Source organism: Lepidochelys olivacea (genome assembly GCF_965140295.1).
Source record: "Lepidochelys olivacea isolate rLepOli2 genome assembly, chromosome: 17".
Taxonomy (NCBI): domain Eukaryota; kingdom Metazoa; phylum Chordata; order Testudines; family Cheloniidae; genus Lepidochelys; species Lepidochelys olivacea.
In genome coordinates, this window is record NC_140427.1 from 9,242,099 (window position 1) to 9,259,653 (window position 17,555).

General features: G+C 40.0%; 1 protein-coding gene across 3 annotated transcripts in view; it reads right to left on the minus strand.

Moving 5' to 3' along the window:
• The window catches only part of NF1 (neurofibromin 1), a 168,252-nt gene that overhangs the window by 32,001 nt on the left and 118,696 nt on the right, over positions 1 to 17,555 (minus strand). For all 3 annotated transcript variants that reach the window (XM_084650627.1, XM_084650626.1, XM_084650625.1), the window contains 8 exons: positions 10,322 to 10,754; positions 9,777 to 10,117; positions 7,358 to 7,560; positions 6,028 to 6,221; positions 2,948 to 3,088; positions 2,463 to 2,742; positions 305 to 519; positions 22 to 83 (listed from right to left, as the gene is read on the minus strand). In XM_084650627.1, the coding sequence (XP_084506753.1) occupies positions 22 to 83; positions 305 to 519; positions 2,463 to 2,742; positions 2,948 to 3,088; positions 6,028 to 6,221; positions 7,358 to 7,560; positions 9,777 to 10,117; positions 10,322 to 10,754 (1,869 nt within the window). The remainder of the gene's footprint in view (positions 1 to 21; positions 84 to 304; positions 520 to 2,462; positions 2,743 to 2,947; positions 3,089 to 6,027; positions 6,222 to 7,357; positions 7,561 to 9,776; positions 10,118 to 10,321; positions 10,755 to 17,555) is intronic.

Here is a 17,555-nt window from a genome sequence, read left to right on the forward strand (position 1 = left end):
TTTCTGTGAATCACAACATACTTTTGTGCTAGGTCTGTCCACTGGTCCAGCCACTTGCATGTTGGAATATCTCTCATACAAGCCTAAAAAAAAAGATATTGAATACATGTAACCTTAAGGAAAAGCACCTATTTAAAATACGTATCTCCTTTTAATTCTTAGTGAGCTATTCCTTATTTAAGCACTTAGTGCTAAGCTAAGTCAGGAAGCTGATATCCTCTTATGCTGCTTGCTTGATAGTATATGCAATACTATGCTATAATTCACTGCTTTTATTAGTTTCTCATGGTCTTACAAATCATACCTCCATGATCTCCAGCAGAGCTTCAGTAACTGTTTCCAGGGAAGTCAGTGCAAAAGTCTCCCTCTCGTAGGAACCAGGAGAGAATGACCTATCCCGATAACTGGATCGGAATGCTATGACAGCTGCTGATTTCACTTTGCTGATTCCAAACAGCAAATAAAACTTGGGCAGCGAGAACTCTGTCAAGCTGAGTCTCAAAACTTGCTTCGTCTCCTCTGTTAATTAAGAATTTACAAGTTACATTTAATATATTGAATCCCATCCCACATTTCAAAAAGTACCTTCAAGACCAAGAGCCCATTTTTAAGGTGTAAGCATGTATTCTAGGAAGTGGATGACCTTCAAGGGGGTCGGGGGGAGGGAGAAGAAGAGATATCGTGTACTGTTCTGCCTGTTTTACATGCTATTGGCGTGCATTTATGCCACTGTGTGCGGCCCAGTGTGCTGATTCTCAAACTGCGGTCAGGAGAATTAAAGAGTTTGAAAAAAAAAAAAAACCAAGCAGCAGGGAATTTGGTCGGGGGAGATGGTTCCACAAGCACTCTCTCTCTGAGGCGGGCGACCGAATGAAAAGGGCAGAGAACACAGTGAACAGCTGGTATTGGGGGGCAGTGCTGCTGAGTTCCATTCTGGTCATTTCGGCCCCGATTTTCTGAATGGGAGCTGTAAGGTTCTGAGCATTTTGGAAAATCTGGCCACTTCATTTTAAAGCCTAAATGGAAGCTGAACTCTTTTGAAATCACTGTTGTGGGTGCTCGACACTTTTGTAAATCCGGCCTTTGACTTCACTATGCTTCAGTTCACCCATCAGTAAACTAGAGATACCTACCTATAACTCCGGGCTGTTGTGAGGCTTAATTCTTAGTATATACAACACGCTTTCAGATTCTTGGATAATGGCACTATATATATGTGCAAAATATTGTAAGTGTTAAGGTTCCTTTAACGTGCTTTCATGCCTCCACTTTTGTGATAAGATGCTATGAAGACATACTTGCTAGTGGGTTTTAACTCTATTGGTTCTCACAGTAAGTTTTATCTTTGGATCATTGAAAAACAGCAAAAATATAACAGCATGTAAGGTATCCTCTTTTAGTTTCACAATCGTCTTACACAAGTGACATTTTGGTTACTTGGTATTCTATACATCTATTCAACAGAAGAATTTCAGCCAATTAGAGCACAGACAGTTTCCTCTTCATCTACATCACGAAAATCCTTGTCGATAATGTGTCCACCTCACCCCTTTTCCAAACAAGCCACTCCCTTTAGTCGTTATTTACATTAAAGATCTGCCCTACATCAGCTAATCAGTTTTTAGCCCAATCCTCATTCATTCTAGCCATACACCCATGCGGCAATCTCTCGCAAAGATGAACAGTAACACAACACTTTCAAAACCCCAGAAGAGAAACAAAACTTGAGTGTTCTAGAAGATTGCTATTTGTGAGCGATAAAGATTAAAGATTGATTAAATGACTCACTTTTGTTTCAACTATCCATCTCAGCCACCCTATTGTTATCCTATAATTAACTACTGTTAAATGAGTTGGAAATAGTGTCTCTTATTGTAAGTTCTCTGAATTTATGTCCATCACAGGTGATAAATTTCTACCACTCCACTGTAGCCATTGGCCATACTGGATCAAGCACAAGAAAGCTCTGGCCTCAACTGCGATCTAGTACTGAACTAGAGTTCACCGTTATAGTGGTGTGAAAATACATCACCGCAGTGCCACTTGTGGTCTCAGGGCTTGTTTCCACTTACTGTGGATCTAGGATGTGGTGATCAATCCACTGGGAGTCAATTTAGTGGGTCTAGTAAAGACCCGCTAAATCGACCGCCGATCGCTCTCCCATCAACTCTGGTACTCCACCAGAACGAGAAGCATAAGGTAAGTTGATGGGAGAGTTTCTCCCATTGACCCAGCATGGTGTAGACAACGCAATAAGTCGATTTCAGCTACTTTATTCACGTAGCTGGAGTTGCGTAACTTAGGTTGACTTAATCCCATAGCGTAGACCTGCCCTCAAATACAGTAGCTTCATAGAAATGAGGGTGGGGGAGAATGGGATGGGAACAGGTCAGGGAGACATTTGCTAAAGCAAAGTAAACTAATGCGTGATCAACGTAATATAGTATTTCGTAAGAACTTACCACTAAAGTGAAGTTGTGAACAAGTGCACAGAGAATGAATGATGTTGATGACCAGGCCATGGGTGGAAGCTCTAAGGGAAAGAGGACCAGTGGCCACCAACAAAGTAACTACATGAAAGAGGTAGGGGAGATGTGCTGCCACATCAAGAGAATTGTTAAAGGAGAGCATCAGCATGTAACGTGCTAGAATGGCAATATCATCCCACATCAGGTGTTGCTCTAATGTCGGAGTTGGAGACAGACAAGTCTTGTCGATTATTTTGCACATCCTCCCTATTACCTGAAAGGGAGCAAACATTTTCTTTTAATTAAAGCAAAAATAGGGCTCAAAGTTTCACTCAAACACTATTACAATTAAACTTTAAAATGTTTCCATTAAGAACACATTTTAAAATACTATTGTACCACTGTTTAGAGCTGGTACCAAAGAGCAGTGTCAACTTACTGACTGACTTAAGAGTAAGTTAAGGAACGGAAACACTCACTTTGCTTGAAACCAATTTCACATTTCCAGAAGCCAGTGCTACAGCTGTGTCTGCCATAACCTCAGCTTTTATGGATCCCAAGCCCCCTGTGGCACTGGTTTTGATGAAACTGTCCAGCACTACATCAAGTAGATCTGTTATCTATTGGAGAAAATAAGTAATCATTTGCTTGTTAACGTCAGTTACATGAAATTCAGGTGTAAATCTGAATTAAGCAGCCTGCTAGACAAGTAAACACTTAGATTTATTACTTGAATATATGTATGTGGTGTAAATTACAGCACCAGTTTCAGTGATTTTTCAGCAAAGATAACCATGCTTAATTTAACATCATGTTTACATTGTTACATCTGAATTAAGATGAACCCCTCCAAGTTTTATTATGAATGTAAATTTTAAGTGTGTGCGCTTCACAACTGTGGAGTTTGATTGTGAGGATTTAGTTTGCATTGCTTTCTAGTTGCCATTTGAATCTAAGATGTTAGATAAGTATTATTTAGAGCAACAATTTGGAAACTACGCACTGGGATTTTTAAGGTTTCAGAGTAGCAGCCGTGTTAGTCTGTATTCGCAACAAGAAAAGGAGTACTTGTGGCACCTCAGAGACTAACAAATTTATTTGAGCATAAGCTTTCGTGAGCTACAGCTCACTTCATCGGATGCTTTGGGATTTTTAAGGTATAGCAAATCTGTTTTCTTTTTAAAAATCAAGAACAGATCTTATTGTTTATGTAAGGTATTGCCTAAAGTATTAGCCAGACGTGACCTTAGCTATCAATAAAACCGCACTGACATCTTGCAAGATTTTTTAGGCTGTGAGAAAGCTATGTATTTAATACAGATATACCAGTCAGCAATGCAGAGAATGTTTTTCCTTAAGTATCCAGACAAAACGGTACAAATGATTGAATTAGGCCACATACAGTGTTTGGCTGCTGGTTTCAATCCATTGTAGTTTTCACCATTTAAGAACTTGGATAAAATCTTGGCTCCATAGAATTCAATGGCAAAACTCCCACTGACTTCAAAGAAGCCAAGATTTCACCCTGTAATTCCGCATTCTCTATGTTTGCCTGATAATTGACTTTCATATTGGCAATGGCATAATATAAATGACACTCTTACTGATATGGTCCAGGGTTGCAAACTATTCTGTTTTTTAGTGACTGAAGTCGATCAAACAGGAGAGGCAGCTCACCAATTTTGGTGGCAGTCACAATGTGTCTCAAAGTAATTTGGTTGCAACTGTGTTGCAACATCATTTGGTGACAAGACTAAAAAAGAGCATGAGAAGGGGAAAAAGGGAAGGAGTGTAACTAAAAGGAGGTCATGTCAGCCAGCAGGTGGCCAATAGTCAGTCAAGCAAAGAAGCAGACATCCTCACAGCGAGTGAAGCTGTTTTTTTAATTGAAACTTTCCATATTAATGGCATACCTCTGAAAGCCATTTTTCCTCTCCTCCAACTTCTCTCTTCTGGGAACAGACTTTTGAGCTTAATTCATAATTAGGTTAGAGGCCATTGGGGAGAGGGGCTGTCATACTATTTGCCCATATTAACATATTATGGAACGTGTTCAATTTTGTTGGTTTAAACAAGGAGCTTTTATGCCTGCTCTTGAAGTATCCATGCAACTATTATGGTTATAACAGGAATGCCAAAGATATTTCCTAGACAAGGTGGATGAGAATATCTTTTATTGGACCAACTTCTGTTCGTGAGAGAGAGAGAGAGAGAGAGAGAGAAGCTTTCAAGCTTATCCAGAGCTCTTCTTCAGGTCTGGGCTACAACACCACTGCATACAAAGATACTTCCTGATTTTTCAGGTTTCTGTAGAAGCCAGGAATGTGTTATTAAAAGCCAGAGCTCAATATTTAATGTTAATAGGAAACTTTACGAGAAGTTGTGTGCTGCGATCAACATACACGGTTAATATACTGACGTGCTGTTAAAAGAAGAAAACTGTTTTGGCACTAATATTAAATGACTGTAGAATGCCTGTTTGCAGTGTTATTGTAGCCATGTTAGTCCCATGATATTAAAAAAACAAGGTGGGTGAGGTAATATCTTTATTGGACGAACTTCTGTTGGTGAAAAACTTTCAAGCTACACAGAGCTCTTCTGCTGGTCTGGAAAAGGTACTCAGAGGCCACATTTAACTACAAAATTAACTTGACCTAACTTACACGGGCATACAGCTACCGCAGTAATTACATCACTTGTGCGTGTCTACACTTTGCTCCTTGTGTCAGCAGTGCACATCCTCATCAGGATCGCTTGTATCAATTGCATTGTTAGTGTGGGGCATTATGGGATGGCTCTTGAAAGCCAGTAACAGTCGACATAAGCAATGCAGCGTGTACACTGACATTGCGTCAGCCCAGCTACATTGACCTTGATTTTATGCTGCGTGCGGAGGTGGAGTTAAGTCGGCATAATGGGGCAGTTAAATTGCAGGGAGCAAAATTTAAGTGTAGACACTTCAGGCAAGTCTACACTACAAAGTTAAGTTACACTGACCTACAGCCACTGCAGTTCGGCATGTCCACACTAGCGCCTTCTGTCGGTGGTGCGCGTCCTCATTAGGAGCGCTTGCACCAATTTAATTATCAGTATGTGGCACTGTGATGCACTGACAGCGGGAGGTCCAGGCAGTGGAGCTCTGGCTGTCAGCCACCGGGGCTGACACCTGGAACAGTTGACGCAGTATCTACACTAACACTGCATTGACTTAACTACATCAACCTAAGTGCTACACCTCTCGTGGAAATGGAGTTATTAGGTCGGTGTAGTGGGTGACTTACACTGGTGGGAGCAACACTGTAGTGCAGGCAGCTTACATTGACTTAACTCTATAGTGTAGACCAGACCAGTGTGTCACAGCTAAATACAAGGCGGAAGAGATTGTTAAGCAAAGCAGTTAACACATATTCAAAGGACCATTCAAGGCAAGTGGTCCATTGATATCCATGCAATCCTAGGACAAAAAAGAAGGGAGTGTGTGTGTGCGCATGCGGATTATAACCTATATCTCATTTACACTTTGCTGTTAAAGGTGATAATGAATTTATGCAGTCAGTACCTGTCCAAGACTTCCCCATATCTTTGCTTGAATGGAAGGATACATCTGTTTCTCATTTATTGTCATTGTTATAAGCTTATCAAGAATAGCTGTGACTCGCTGGCGTTTAGCATCATCATTGTGCTTACAGAATCGGACCAGATTCGACAACCAGGGAGTCATATATTCCAGGCAAAGGTGTTTCAGTTCAATACCTGAAATCAAAAATTAATGTTATTGTAACAGAAGGCCATTGATGGTCTCTTCTCTTTACATGTGCAGAATTATTTGCAAGCACTTTTCTTTACAATTTTATTGTCCAAAGATAAAGTCTAGGTACCTAGACAAAAAAACTGTAAAAGATCAGAAATAGGATTATTGTGTGAAAGGTAAAGCTTTAAAAAGAAACATACTGTTCTAGTGACATCCACAACATACATCTTTAGAAAGCTGGAAAGAAGAGTGACATCTTAATTCATGCTGAAGAAATGTAAGAGAAAGGGGCTCAAAGCTCGTAAACACATTAATATTAAGAATTTACATAGTACTTTTCATCTGCAATGTGCTTTCAAAACGTTAATCTTCAACACCCTCATGAAGTAGGTATAATCCCTATTTTACACATGAGGAAAGAAAGGCAGCTATGTTCCAAGATACAGCCAAGGTTAGAAGAGAATCAGACCCTGGATTAGAATTCAAATTCTGTGTGTCTCTTTTAGATTATTAACAATGTGTGTAGAGGAAAGATCCTACATATCTTTTGGGCATATATTTTCTAGACTTCAGAGTTTATCACCAACGTGGAACTCCGATTGTGATTTGTGTTTATTTCTGGTGAATTTGTGACACTAAAGTAACCCTCACCAAAGTAATCATTGTACACAACTTTCAGAAGTGATGTGGAAGAGCTAATATACAGTAAGATGTTACCTAAAAAGCATTATCATTGTAAACCACTGAAACCACTTGTACAATTTGTCTTATGTTAATATCAAAAAGTCTAAAGAATGTTTTAGACATTGATTCTATAAAAAAAGAGGGCACTGTTCAAACAGTTCTGTGAATGAGGTAATCTTGTCTTTACAATGTCCTCCATACGAGCAGATTCCAGTCTATATCTTGACACTGCTTGGTTCCAGAGCACTTCACCACTTGCTGATTAGGTCACAGATATAATGGCTAAACTTGAAAAGCACCTGCAGATGCTTTAGGCTGCATTTCTAATTGAAGCCTACTGTGCTAATGGACTGACTCAATAACATGAGAACATTTATTAACTCTATAACAGAACTGAAAAGCTTGAACCGTTTCAAATTCAGTGTTAGCATTAGAGAAAATGAATGCTACTTACTAGATTTGCTAAATCCAGAAATACACTCTTCCAAAAACTCTAAGGTAAGGTGTGGCTCATTAGCTGCCAGAGTCTTACTAATTGACACAATAAAAAGGGTGTTGTTGGCAGGGATACACAGACCTGAAGTCTCCAGTAACTGGCCCTCAATCTTTAAATTAAAAGTACAGGTTAAGGCACACAGAAGATTATAGGCAGCAGACCTGCAACAAAACATAAGTGATGCAATTTAAATTTTTTTCCTATGCATCTAAAAAAATGTGTACACAATAAATAATTCCATTAAAAACAGTACAAGAGTGGTATTAATGTCTCTTAAAATTCAGTCTAGTGTTGCCATGCCAACAGGGGCAGCAGGTTTGTATAATTTTGATGGTGCCCAGAACAGGTCTAAGTTCTCCTCCCACACCCCCCAACCCCCGCCCACACACCTGCCTGGTAAGCTGATACATATTCTTTTAAATAATATACAAATGGATGGGAAACAATAAGTGATTAACAGTTTCCCTATATTGCACCATGTAGGGTGGGGGGGTGAGGGCTCTGGGGTGGGGCTGGGGATGAGGGGTTTGGGAGGGGCTCAGGGGTAGGGCAAAGGGTTGGGTGTGGGGGGGCTGAGGGCTCTGGCTGTGGATGAGGGGTTTTGGATGCAGGGATTCATGGTGCGGGGGGGGCTCAGGGCTGGGGCAGAGGATTGGGGGGCTGAGGGGTTTTGGGTGCAGAGGTTCATGGTACAGGAGGGGGCTCAGGGCTGGGGCAGAGGATTGGGGGGACAAGGGCTCTGGCTTGGGGTGGGGGCTCTGGGGTGGGGTTGAGCTGGGGATGAGGAGTTTGGGGTGTGGGAGGAGGCTCAGGGCTAGGGCTTAAGCTCCTTCTCCTAATAACCCTCTCTGACAAACTGAAAGAGTATCACTGAAGGGCTCCATGTCTAGTTACTCTTGGATGCAACAGATTAGAATGATATGTAGGGGGGAGGGAGGAAGGAAGAGAAGAGGGCTACCAAGCAAAAACCTGACCCATGGTTTTTCAGACCCATATAAAATCATTGTGTACATTTGAATTTAGGTATTTTTGAGATTGTGACTAAAACCAGTTCATCCTCAGAAAATCTCTCCTTAAATATTGCACATGTAACATTGAAGTGCTTATGTCTTACACAGGTACATTTTACACAGTAATGGCAATAAGGCAACTTTAGAATTCTCCTATGCATTAAAATGAATGCAGGAAATATTGTCACCTTTTTCCCCACAGAGAACAACATATCCTATAAAAATTAAATGGCACATGTCTGTATATTATACTGTGTCTATATAGGTACATACACATATACAAAGCTGGCTAGGAACTGGAATTCCCATTATAAATTCTGAAATTTCAAAAAAATATTCTTTCCAAAATTGAAAAACTGAATTTTTTTAATTTTTCACAGAACAGGAATTCCAAATTCACAGACCTTTTTGAAATGTTTGAGGTCCCCCCGAAAATCCTGCACTCTGGGGAGCCTGGAAGCTGGGGATTACAAGCAGCTGGGAGCGTGAAAGCCCCGCTTCTGAGGTAGTCCACCTGATAGGTTGGGAGCCAGGGACCCTGAAGGCCTCGACTTTGAGGCAGCTTTTCTGGAGGGCTGCCAGAGATCTAGGTCTTCTAGGCTCCCTGTCAGCAGATTGCAGAGATGCTGGGGAGCTTGGAAGCCAGGCCTTGTGGGCTGCTGAGAGCCCAGGAAGCTCCCAGACTCTCAGTGCCTTGTCAGCCTGCCAGGTGACTAACCTGGTAAGAAACCAGGTAGGCTCGTGAAAGAAACCTGCCCAGCAAGCAGGGTTCCATAGCAAACCTACCTGCTTTCTCTCAGACAGGGATGTTTCCATAGAACATTTTGATTTACATGAACCTGCCTCTTCCACTGGAAGAATGCTCAGTTGGAAAGTTTCCAGCCATCTCTAATATGTATCTTCCTATTGTTTATTCTGCTTTCTAGCTGCAAAACAGCCATTAATGCCCCAAGACTGAATTCTAGTTTATGTTTTTAAAAACAAAGCCAGGAGAAAGATGTGAAGAGTTTTAGGATGAGATGAGTAAAGTGAACTGGCATGCAAACAACCATACGATATTTTGTTACGCAATCTCATCCTTCAAAATTGACTTTTTTTTACAACGATAAAGAGATTTTTTTAGAATAAGAATTAAGACTTCCAAAACTTTTACAGTTAACCTAGTATAATTTATGCTTCATTTTCCCACCATGGAGTAGTTGATCTTTCTTTGGGAAATATTAATGTTACTCCTAGATACATTTCAAGTTTGCGAAACTTTGGTGAAAGAATAATTATGTTTGCTGTAAAACACTTACTAAAATGGGGCAACCTTAGAAATAAATTAGCACACATTTTGGTCAAGGTAAGGGTTAAGAGATCTCTACCGTAAACTAGGGTCTGAGCTTCCCAGGTTAAGCAATGCTATATTCAGTAGTGTTCCAGGGACATCCTTTGGACGGATTTTAGTATGTTGTGGGATGGAGTCTGGTTGTGACAGCTCCCATCGAGTCCGTATGTGAATGATGGACTGCACGATGGCTTCGCACTCCTGATGCATGAAGGTGAGTGGTGTGCCTTGGTTGGCAATGGTTAAGGTGAACTGATTCTCATCAACTAGACATATCTCCTCAATCTCAGAGGCATAGTAAATGTCATTTAGAAATACTGTCTGTCCCAGGACTCTTGTTCGATCTGCTGATGTTACCTGCACAGCGGTAGACCCAACCTTAGAAAGGAAAGAGAAAGTATACCTTAGTAGCTGTAGCTAAGAATATGAAGAATGAACAAGATCTGTTATCACCAGTGTTATGCATGAACTATATTGGTCATGATTTCTCCCTAAGACTTCATGACAGTAAAATAGCATGCATGTCTATAATGCCAAATTATACATAGCAATTTGGTAGGAAGGGTGTTAAATGAGACTTACTTTAATAGAAACTTTGGTGTCTTTGTGGGCCAGTTTGAGAGCATTGTGGAATACTTTCAAGTCTTCTTCCAAAGCCAAGGTAGCAGCTGGAAGTTTCTGCTGGTCATGTTCAATGTGTTCTGCCAATTTCCCAGGAGAGTCTATGAAAATAAGCCTTTTGCTGCCTTTCAGGCCTGTCAGAAGCCTCTCGTGGTATTTGGTGTATTCCCTTACCCAAGAGTTGCAATTGTAAATATAAACTGCTGAGACATTTTCATAAGCAAAGCCTGGAAAAACTACAAACCACTTGGAAAGGAAGTCTGTTTTAAAGCGATTGCTGGGCCCGGCGTGAGTGAGGTCCACTACAATCTCATATGGCTTAGCATAGTATGGCTTCAAAGTTAGAAGAACATGGTATATCAATAAATCACCATTGATCTGACCTGTTTTGAACCTAAGAAAAATAAGAAAAAACATTTCACATGTTGTTCCATGATTTCTCTTGGTTACAGTAGGGGGAAAAAAAATAGATTTAGCTTGCATGTAATCCTATACCAACTCCAGATATTCCAAAACAATTGTAATGGATCTGCAGAGACCATGTAGGCAATAGGCAAATAGCATCTGTTACCATTAAGCTGTAGCTCATATTGGATAACACAGTTTAGATTCTCTCTCTACAAAGTAAAGGGGCAACATTATCTCAGCAAGGATTCCTCATCAAACTCCAATGTATACACTTTTCCACACTTGCAAATTACACCCATGTTGAAACATAAAAAAGGTAATTTAGGATAGTGACGCTGCCCTAATTAAGCATCTTCAGGCACTTCCATTACAAATCCTCCTTTGAAGGGTTTGTAACTCACACACTGCATTTGCTGTAGGTTGAAACTTGGCATCCGACTGCCTAATTGGATGTAAGAGTGGCCAAATGACTAGTATAAATGTGCTTGTTAGATTTTCTGAAAACAACTAAATCTTTCAGATAATTTAAGGCAGTTTCTGATTTGTGTAGTTTTTAAGTAAAGCTGCTCTGCATCTTGAGAAGGACAGTCACCTTCCAGAATTAATCTAGAAGATTTTTAACATGGCAGGTATAACTTTACGAGGTACCATTAACCCAAATTATAGTCAAAGTCCACAGTAGCGTGTGGAAATCTGAGACACTTCTATTTGCCTCCAGCTTCTCTGTGCTGCCATTACCTGGACTCTTCTAGCAAAGCTGGAGATTCTGTAAAGACAGAATTCACACAAATACATGCAATAAAAATAAAAGTTTAACAAATACTGATTGCACTGGAGACACCATTTTTATATAACGTGTAGGAGAAATAATCTGGCATAAAGGTAAAACATATATGGTGCAGCAAGTAGAGAGTCTCTGCCCTAAGGACAGAATTTTTTTTTCTATTGCACTTCCTGTCATTTTGAGAGCTAATTTGAGCAAATTGGTGCTTTCCTCCCCCCTCTAACATGTCATGGTAGAGTTGCAGTGGAAAGGAAGTGTGTCATCTCTGTGGTTTAGTTTTTTGAGTGAGGAAATACAACTACATATTTTAGTTAGATTCACTTAAAAAAAAAAAAATCACCATCTTCTAAGTCCATTTGTTTTATATTGCTGGTCGGTTGAATCCCAAGAAAAAGATCAAGAAACTGCGTGGTTAAGTAATAGAATAATCTGAAATTCAACTCTGAATTTGACCATACTTCTGGCAAGGTAGGTCCATATTTGCTTTCTTACACTTTGCTTTTGAGTTTGTTAGAATTTGTAATGCAAAAAATGTTTTTACACAACTTCACACAAGCCACTACAATACCCCTGACAACTGCGATCAAGAAGTGAAATACTATCTTTTCCCAACCAGTCTATTTAGCTTGAATACAGGAAACTTACTAAAAATACAGATGTTATACTATGTTAAAGGGAGTTTATATTTCAGAGTCTGAAGAAAGCATTAAGAGTGTCAGTCACTAGTTAGCCCCATTTTGCCTATGTATTGTAGATCTTACTATATACTAACAGAAGATCCTATCTATACCTAAGCATGAAGGGATAAATTAAAGAGAAAGATAACCTTTAATGATCAATTCCTTTGCTTTTGTGACTTTAAATAAAACCATTAACATTTTGTCAACAAAGTTTGTTTATTTTTAACAGTGCATCTGGTCTGGAACACTACAATTAACAGTGGGCTCATTGTACTGTCAGTGGAAGTATGCAGAAGCACTGTTGCAATTGTGTAATGGAAACATTAGGTGTTTGAGATTCTTCCATTACAAAATTGAATGGAACAGTATGGGGCAGACCCATCTCAAATGGCTCAAAATACCTAAAAAGGGTAGTTCATTCTACTAGGGAATAATTTACATGTTTTACTTCAGCTTTCTCCCTCTACTTTTTTGCCACGTTACAAGGCATCTTCTACAAACAATCGGAACCATTTTGAGATAAAAACCTCACCCCCATGCAGCTTATATCACAAGCTAGTTTTCAGCTCAGTTTGAAAAGGAGGAACTTTACCTTACCTCAGAACTACAGTCTAATTTTAACTTAAATATGAACTGCAGAGAAAACAAACATTTGTGCCCTTTACTACTTCTTTATGATGCATGAAGCCAAACCCCAACTCAATCTGTATTTTTGTGTGTGTGTGGGGGTTTTTTTGTTTTGTTTTGTTGTTGTTTTTTTTTCACAGTAGACATACCAGGAATATTAAGTCCTTACTTCCCTCACTTTCTGGAGGACCCTGGCATCTCTAAAGGACATCACTATTCAGCTTCTGCAAAGATGCCAAAAATCCTTTAGCAAGTTCACTTTTCTACACATTTGTGATTCAATGCATTAGGTACTATGGTAGTTATGTTACAACTTTTGACTATAATTAAAAAGTAAATAGATCTTTTCTAAGATGCTTTGTTTGAGTGGAAGAAAAGGTATTTTGTTCAGCAGAATAATCTTTAAAGCAGTAGTTTAAATACACATTTGTGAGAACAGTCATAATATTTAGTCATTCCAATTTAAACAGAACATACTATATAATACTGGAATAAAATTGTGCAATTTGAAATATTCACAAGTAAAACCAGGTAAACTAGGTAATAATAAGGATGATCACCTCTAATTTCAGATATCTTTCCCAAGTATGCAATCTGGAGGAAATTACATCACTGACACAAAATCAGCAGTGTATCTGAGGGTTGCAAATGCTGCAATCCAAAAAAAATCATGTTAATTTTCATACTTTCATTATTGTTTTTGTATGTTGGTAGAATTTAAGTATTCCAATGAAGACTGGGTGGATCCCATTTTGCTAGGGACTGTAGAACCACAGAAAGTCCCTGCATGCCCCAAACGATTTATAATGTAAGGCCTTCAGTCTTGCAAAGAGCTCTATACAAGGTCAGAAGCCTGCTGGAGATCAGCTTCTTGAAGAATAAGGACCCAGGTTACAACAGATAGACCAAAAAAACCCCCCAAAACCTACATATGGGGAAAAAGAATGGAAAGACAATACCAGAACACACTAAGCATTAGGCATAGTGCATCACCTGCTTATTTTGTTAGTATTAATTTTTTAAGTCAAAGTCTTTAGAGCAGGTATACTTGGAGGTGAGCAGTCTGTCTTCTTGCCAAATTCTATGGCTGAAGATGATGCACAAATTTGAATACTGTGCAATTGTAGAATGGAAACATGCAGTTGGTAACAATGTGATTTGCACAATCTCTCATATTTCAGTGAAAACATTTTTCGCATTTTAGTGACGCTACTACTTCTTATATCTTGTGTAAGAAATTCCAGATCACTTTTCCTTATTCATCCCCATTTCAATCCCCAAAAGAAATAGACTATACTTAAAATACTTTGTTTGGCACTATTATAGACATTTCTTTTATCTATGTAATGGATATGAAAGAAACTGGGACACTGTCAAGCTGGGCTTTTGCACTGTCTGCATTACAAACTCAATCCCCTTCCGGCAGCATGACTGCCTCCAGTGCTTGGTTCAAATTTGTCAGTTGTAATTAAGAATTAAAATAAATGCAGCTTATATTCAAGCTAATATGAATGCTTCCTGCACTGCTAACATCCATACATCTAGATTACAGAAAAAGGGCACAATTCTTTTTTAAAAAGCCCATAGAATCAGTAAATCAATAAAAATACTGTAAACTCAAAAAAGAGACATCAGTTTGCTGAAAATTTACTAAAGAAGATGCCTGGCAGCTGCATTCAGTCTTTAATGGATTAATATGAGCGGATACAGTAACTTACTGCTGTCATCTTTAAGATTGTGTAAAATTGGTATCTTCTTTTTTTGTTTTTAAACATGGCTACATTTCCTCCCCTTTAAAATTACTTCATTACTCATTCAGGAGAGTAGGAGGTGGGAACAGGCCATAAATATTCCTTAGATCAGAGGTTCTCAAACTGTGGTCCACGCATCACTGGTGGCCTGTGAGCTCCATTCAGGTGGTCTGCGGATAGTTCCCTCTAAGGTGTGCACCTGGGCGGCTGCACACGAGAGAATGAAGGGCCACCCACGTAATTAGTGGAGCCGTGAAGGCGGGACGCTACTAATTAGGTGCCTGGACCCTGGAAAACACACACGTAAGGTGAGGTGGTGGCCTTCGGGGGAATAGGGGTAGATGGGAGCGGGCAGTGGGCAGAGAAGAGGGGGTGGGGGGGAATTTGGGATGTGCAGGGCTGCGGCAGCCAGAGGAAGAGGTGACTTTCCCCAGCTTCAGGGCTGCGGCTGCTGGGGAGAGAGCGCCCTCCTTCCCAGCCCCAGCTCCAGCTCGGAGGGCTGCTGCGGTGTGGGAGAAAGGACACATCAATCGCATTAGAAAGGTAACAGCATGGATATAAAAATATGAGTTGTGTGCTTTTATTTGTAGAAAAACCTAATTAAGGTTTTTTATATAGCGCTTTTATCGAAAGTGCTTTATAATAGTTAGCTAAAGGTACAAACATCTGGAAAGATCATTAAGTGGTCCACCGAGATCCTCAGCAATTTTCAAAGTGGAAAAAAAAAGTCTGAGAACTACTGCCTTAGATTGTTTTCTCCTGTATTTCTAAAAGCAGAAGTGATTGATTCAAAGGTGCAACTTGCTCAGCTTTAAAGAGAAGGAGCTATGACAGTATTCACTCATTTGCATGCATAGAATCATAGAATATCAGGGCTGGAAGAGACCTCAGGAGGTCATCTAGTCCAACCCTCTGCTCAAAGCAGGACCAACACCAACTAAATCATCCCAGCCAGGGCTTTGTCAAGCCAGGCCTTAGGATCAGATTCCACCACCTCCCTAGGTAACCTATTCCAGTGCTTCACCACCCTCCTAGTGAAATAGTGTTTCCTAATATCCAACCTAGACCACCCACACTGCAACTTGAGACCATTGCTCCTTGTTCTGTCATCTGCCACCACTGAGAACAACCGAGCTCCATCCTCTTTGGAACCCCCCTGCAGGTAGCTGAAGGCTGCTATCAGATCTCCCCCCTTCTCTTCTGCAGACTAAACAAGCCCAGTTCCCCCAGCCTCTCCTCATATGTCACGTGCACCAGCCCATGAAACATCACTCAGTAATTTGAAATGTCCTTCCTCCCCCGAACTTTTCTTCATTTTCTTTTTTTCGCCTTAAGTCTGTAGAAATCTGTTCAATAATACTGAAGACCAAACACAGGAACACCTACTCTTCTGGAATTTAAGTAGCTACACGCTTCATAACATGCCCAAAATGCATGAAGTCAAGTTACTGCAAAGAGAGAGTTGTCTAACTGTAGATATAGCATCTGCCTAACATTTCAACAGAGCTCCAATTCAAACCTTCAACATCAATACAGGCATAGAATTACTAAGCTAATACTATATTTTTATATTTTTACAGGTAGCTACCGGATATGAACATGAAATTGACAAGGCGCTGTAATTTTGCTTTTATTGTTGCGATCATCTTTTTATTGTGCTTGCAAATCAGAGCAAACGACACTGACCGTCCCCGGTTTACAAATGAGAGATATTTGGGTACCATTACCCAAAACATAAGTGAAAACCAGAGTATCACTGAAGCCAGTACAAATTTTATTACGCAAAACACAGATTACAATGGGGAGTCAACTACTACTTTTGAAACGCAGACAGCCGCCTTTCAATCAACATTTGGTCAGGAACAGTCAACATTTTCCCCTAGCTTTCATCTTACTTCTGCAGTTCAAGACCCTTTGACCACCACGAAGACCCAGATTACAACAAAAACTGAACATTGTGAAGAAAAGAATAAATCTCTGATATTAATTTGTTTTATTATAATAGCAGTGCTTGTTCTTGCTTGCACATTTCTATTTCTGTCAACTGTGGTAATGGCAAACAAGGTATCGTATCTCAAAAGATCTAAAGAAGGAAAGCGCATGCCCAGAAGTAATGGTGATTTTCTGGTTAGTAGCAGTTTATGGCCAGCTGGATCAAATACATGGCAGAGGAAGTCTAAAGAGCTAACAGGGACTGACTTGATGATGCAAGACCTGATATCAGAGACAGCTAACACAGTTCAAAAGAAAAATGCAGTTGAAACAACTGAGAAACTAACTAGGGGAAGAGCTAATGATCAGAAAAATGAACAAGCCTCAAAACCATGTGACAGCATCGTAACCAATTTTATAGTTGAGATTTAAATAAAGCTCAGATTCCTAACAGAGACGACATTGTAGCCTTGAAGTAACATAGTGCCACACAGGAGAACCAGGTTCACATCCTGGATTTGGTTTTCCACTGCATAACAATGGGAACTCTAAGCAGTAGCACACAGCTCCATAGGAAAGGAGCACCCCAACTTGTGTGCAATCAACCTTTCAGTCATTTGAAACAGTACCCTGCATTGTTTTAAAGGGAGACCTCTCCATTAGTGCTTTGAAAGAAACTGGTGGGCAATGGAGCTGAGTGGGGATAAAGCAACAAAATATTTAGGATATTAGGGCTGCAAAAGGAACCCCACAAAGGCCATGGGGACGGACCAATAGCCTAGTAGGTATAGAATCCGCAGAGTGCTATTTATGGGTATACGATTACTTTTTTATTTTAAATGAAGCTCGTTTCTCTCTGATGTAATCAGTGACCCACAAACCAGTAAGTTAGAAGACCACTCTGATACTGCTAACAGAATTCTCAAGAGCTCCTCAGCACATTTTTGTAGATCAGAGGTTCTCAAATTGTGGTCTGTTGATCACTGAAGGTATGCAGAGAGCTGGCTGATCAC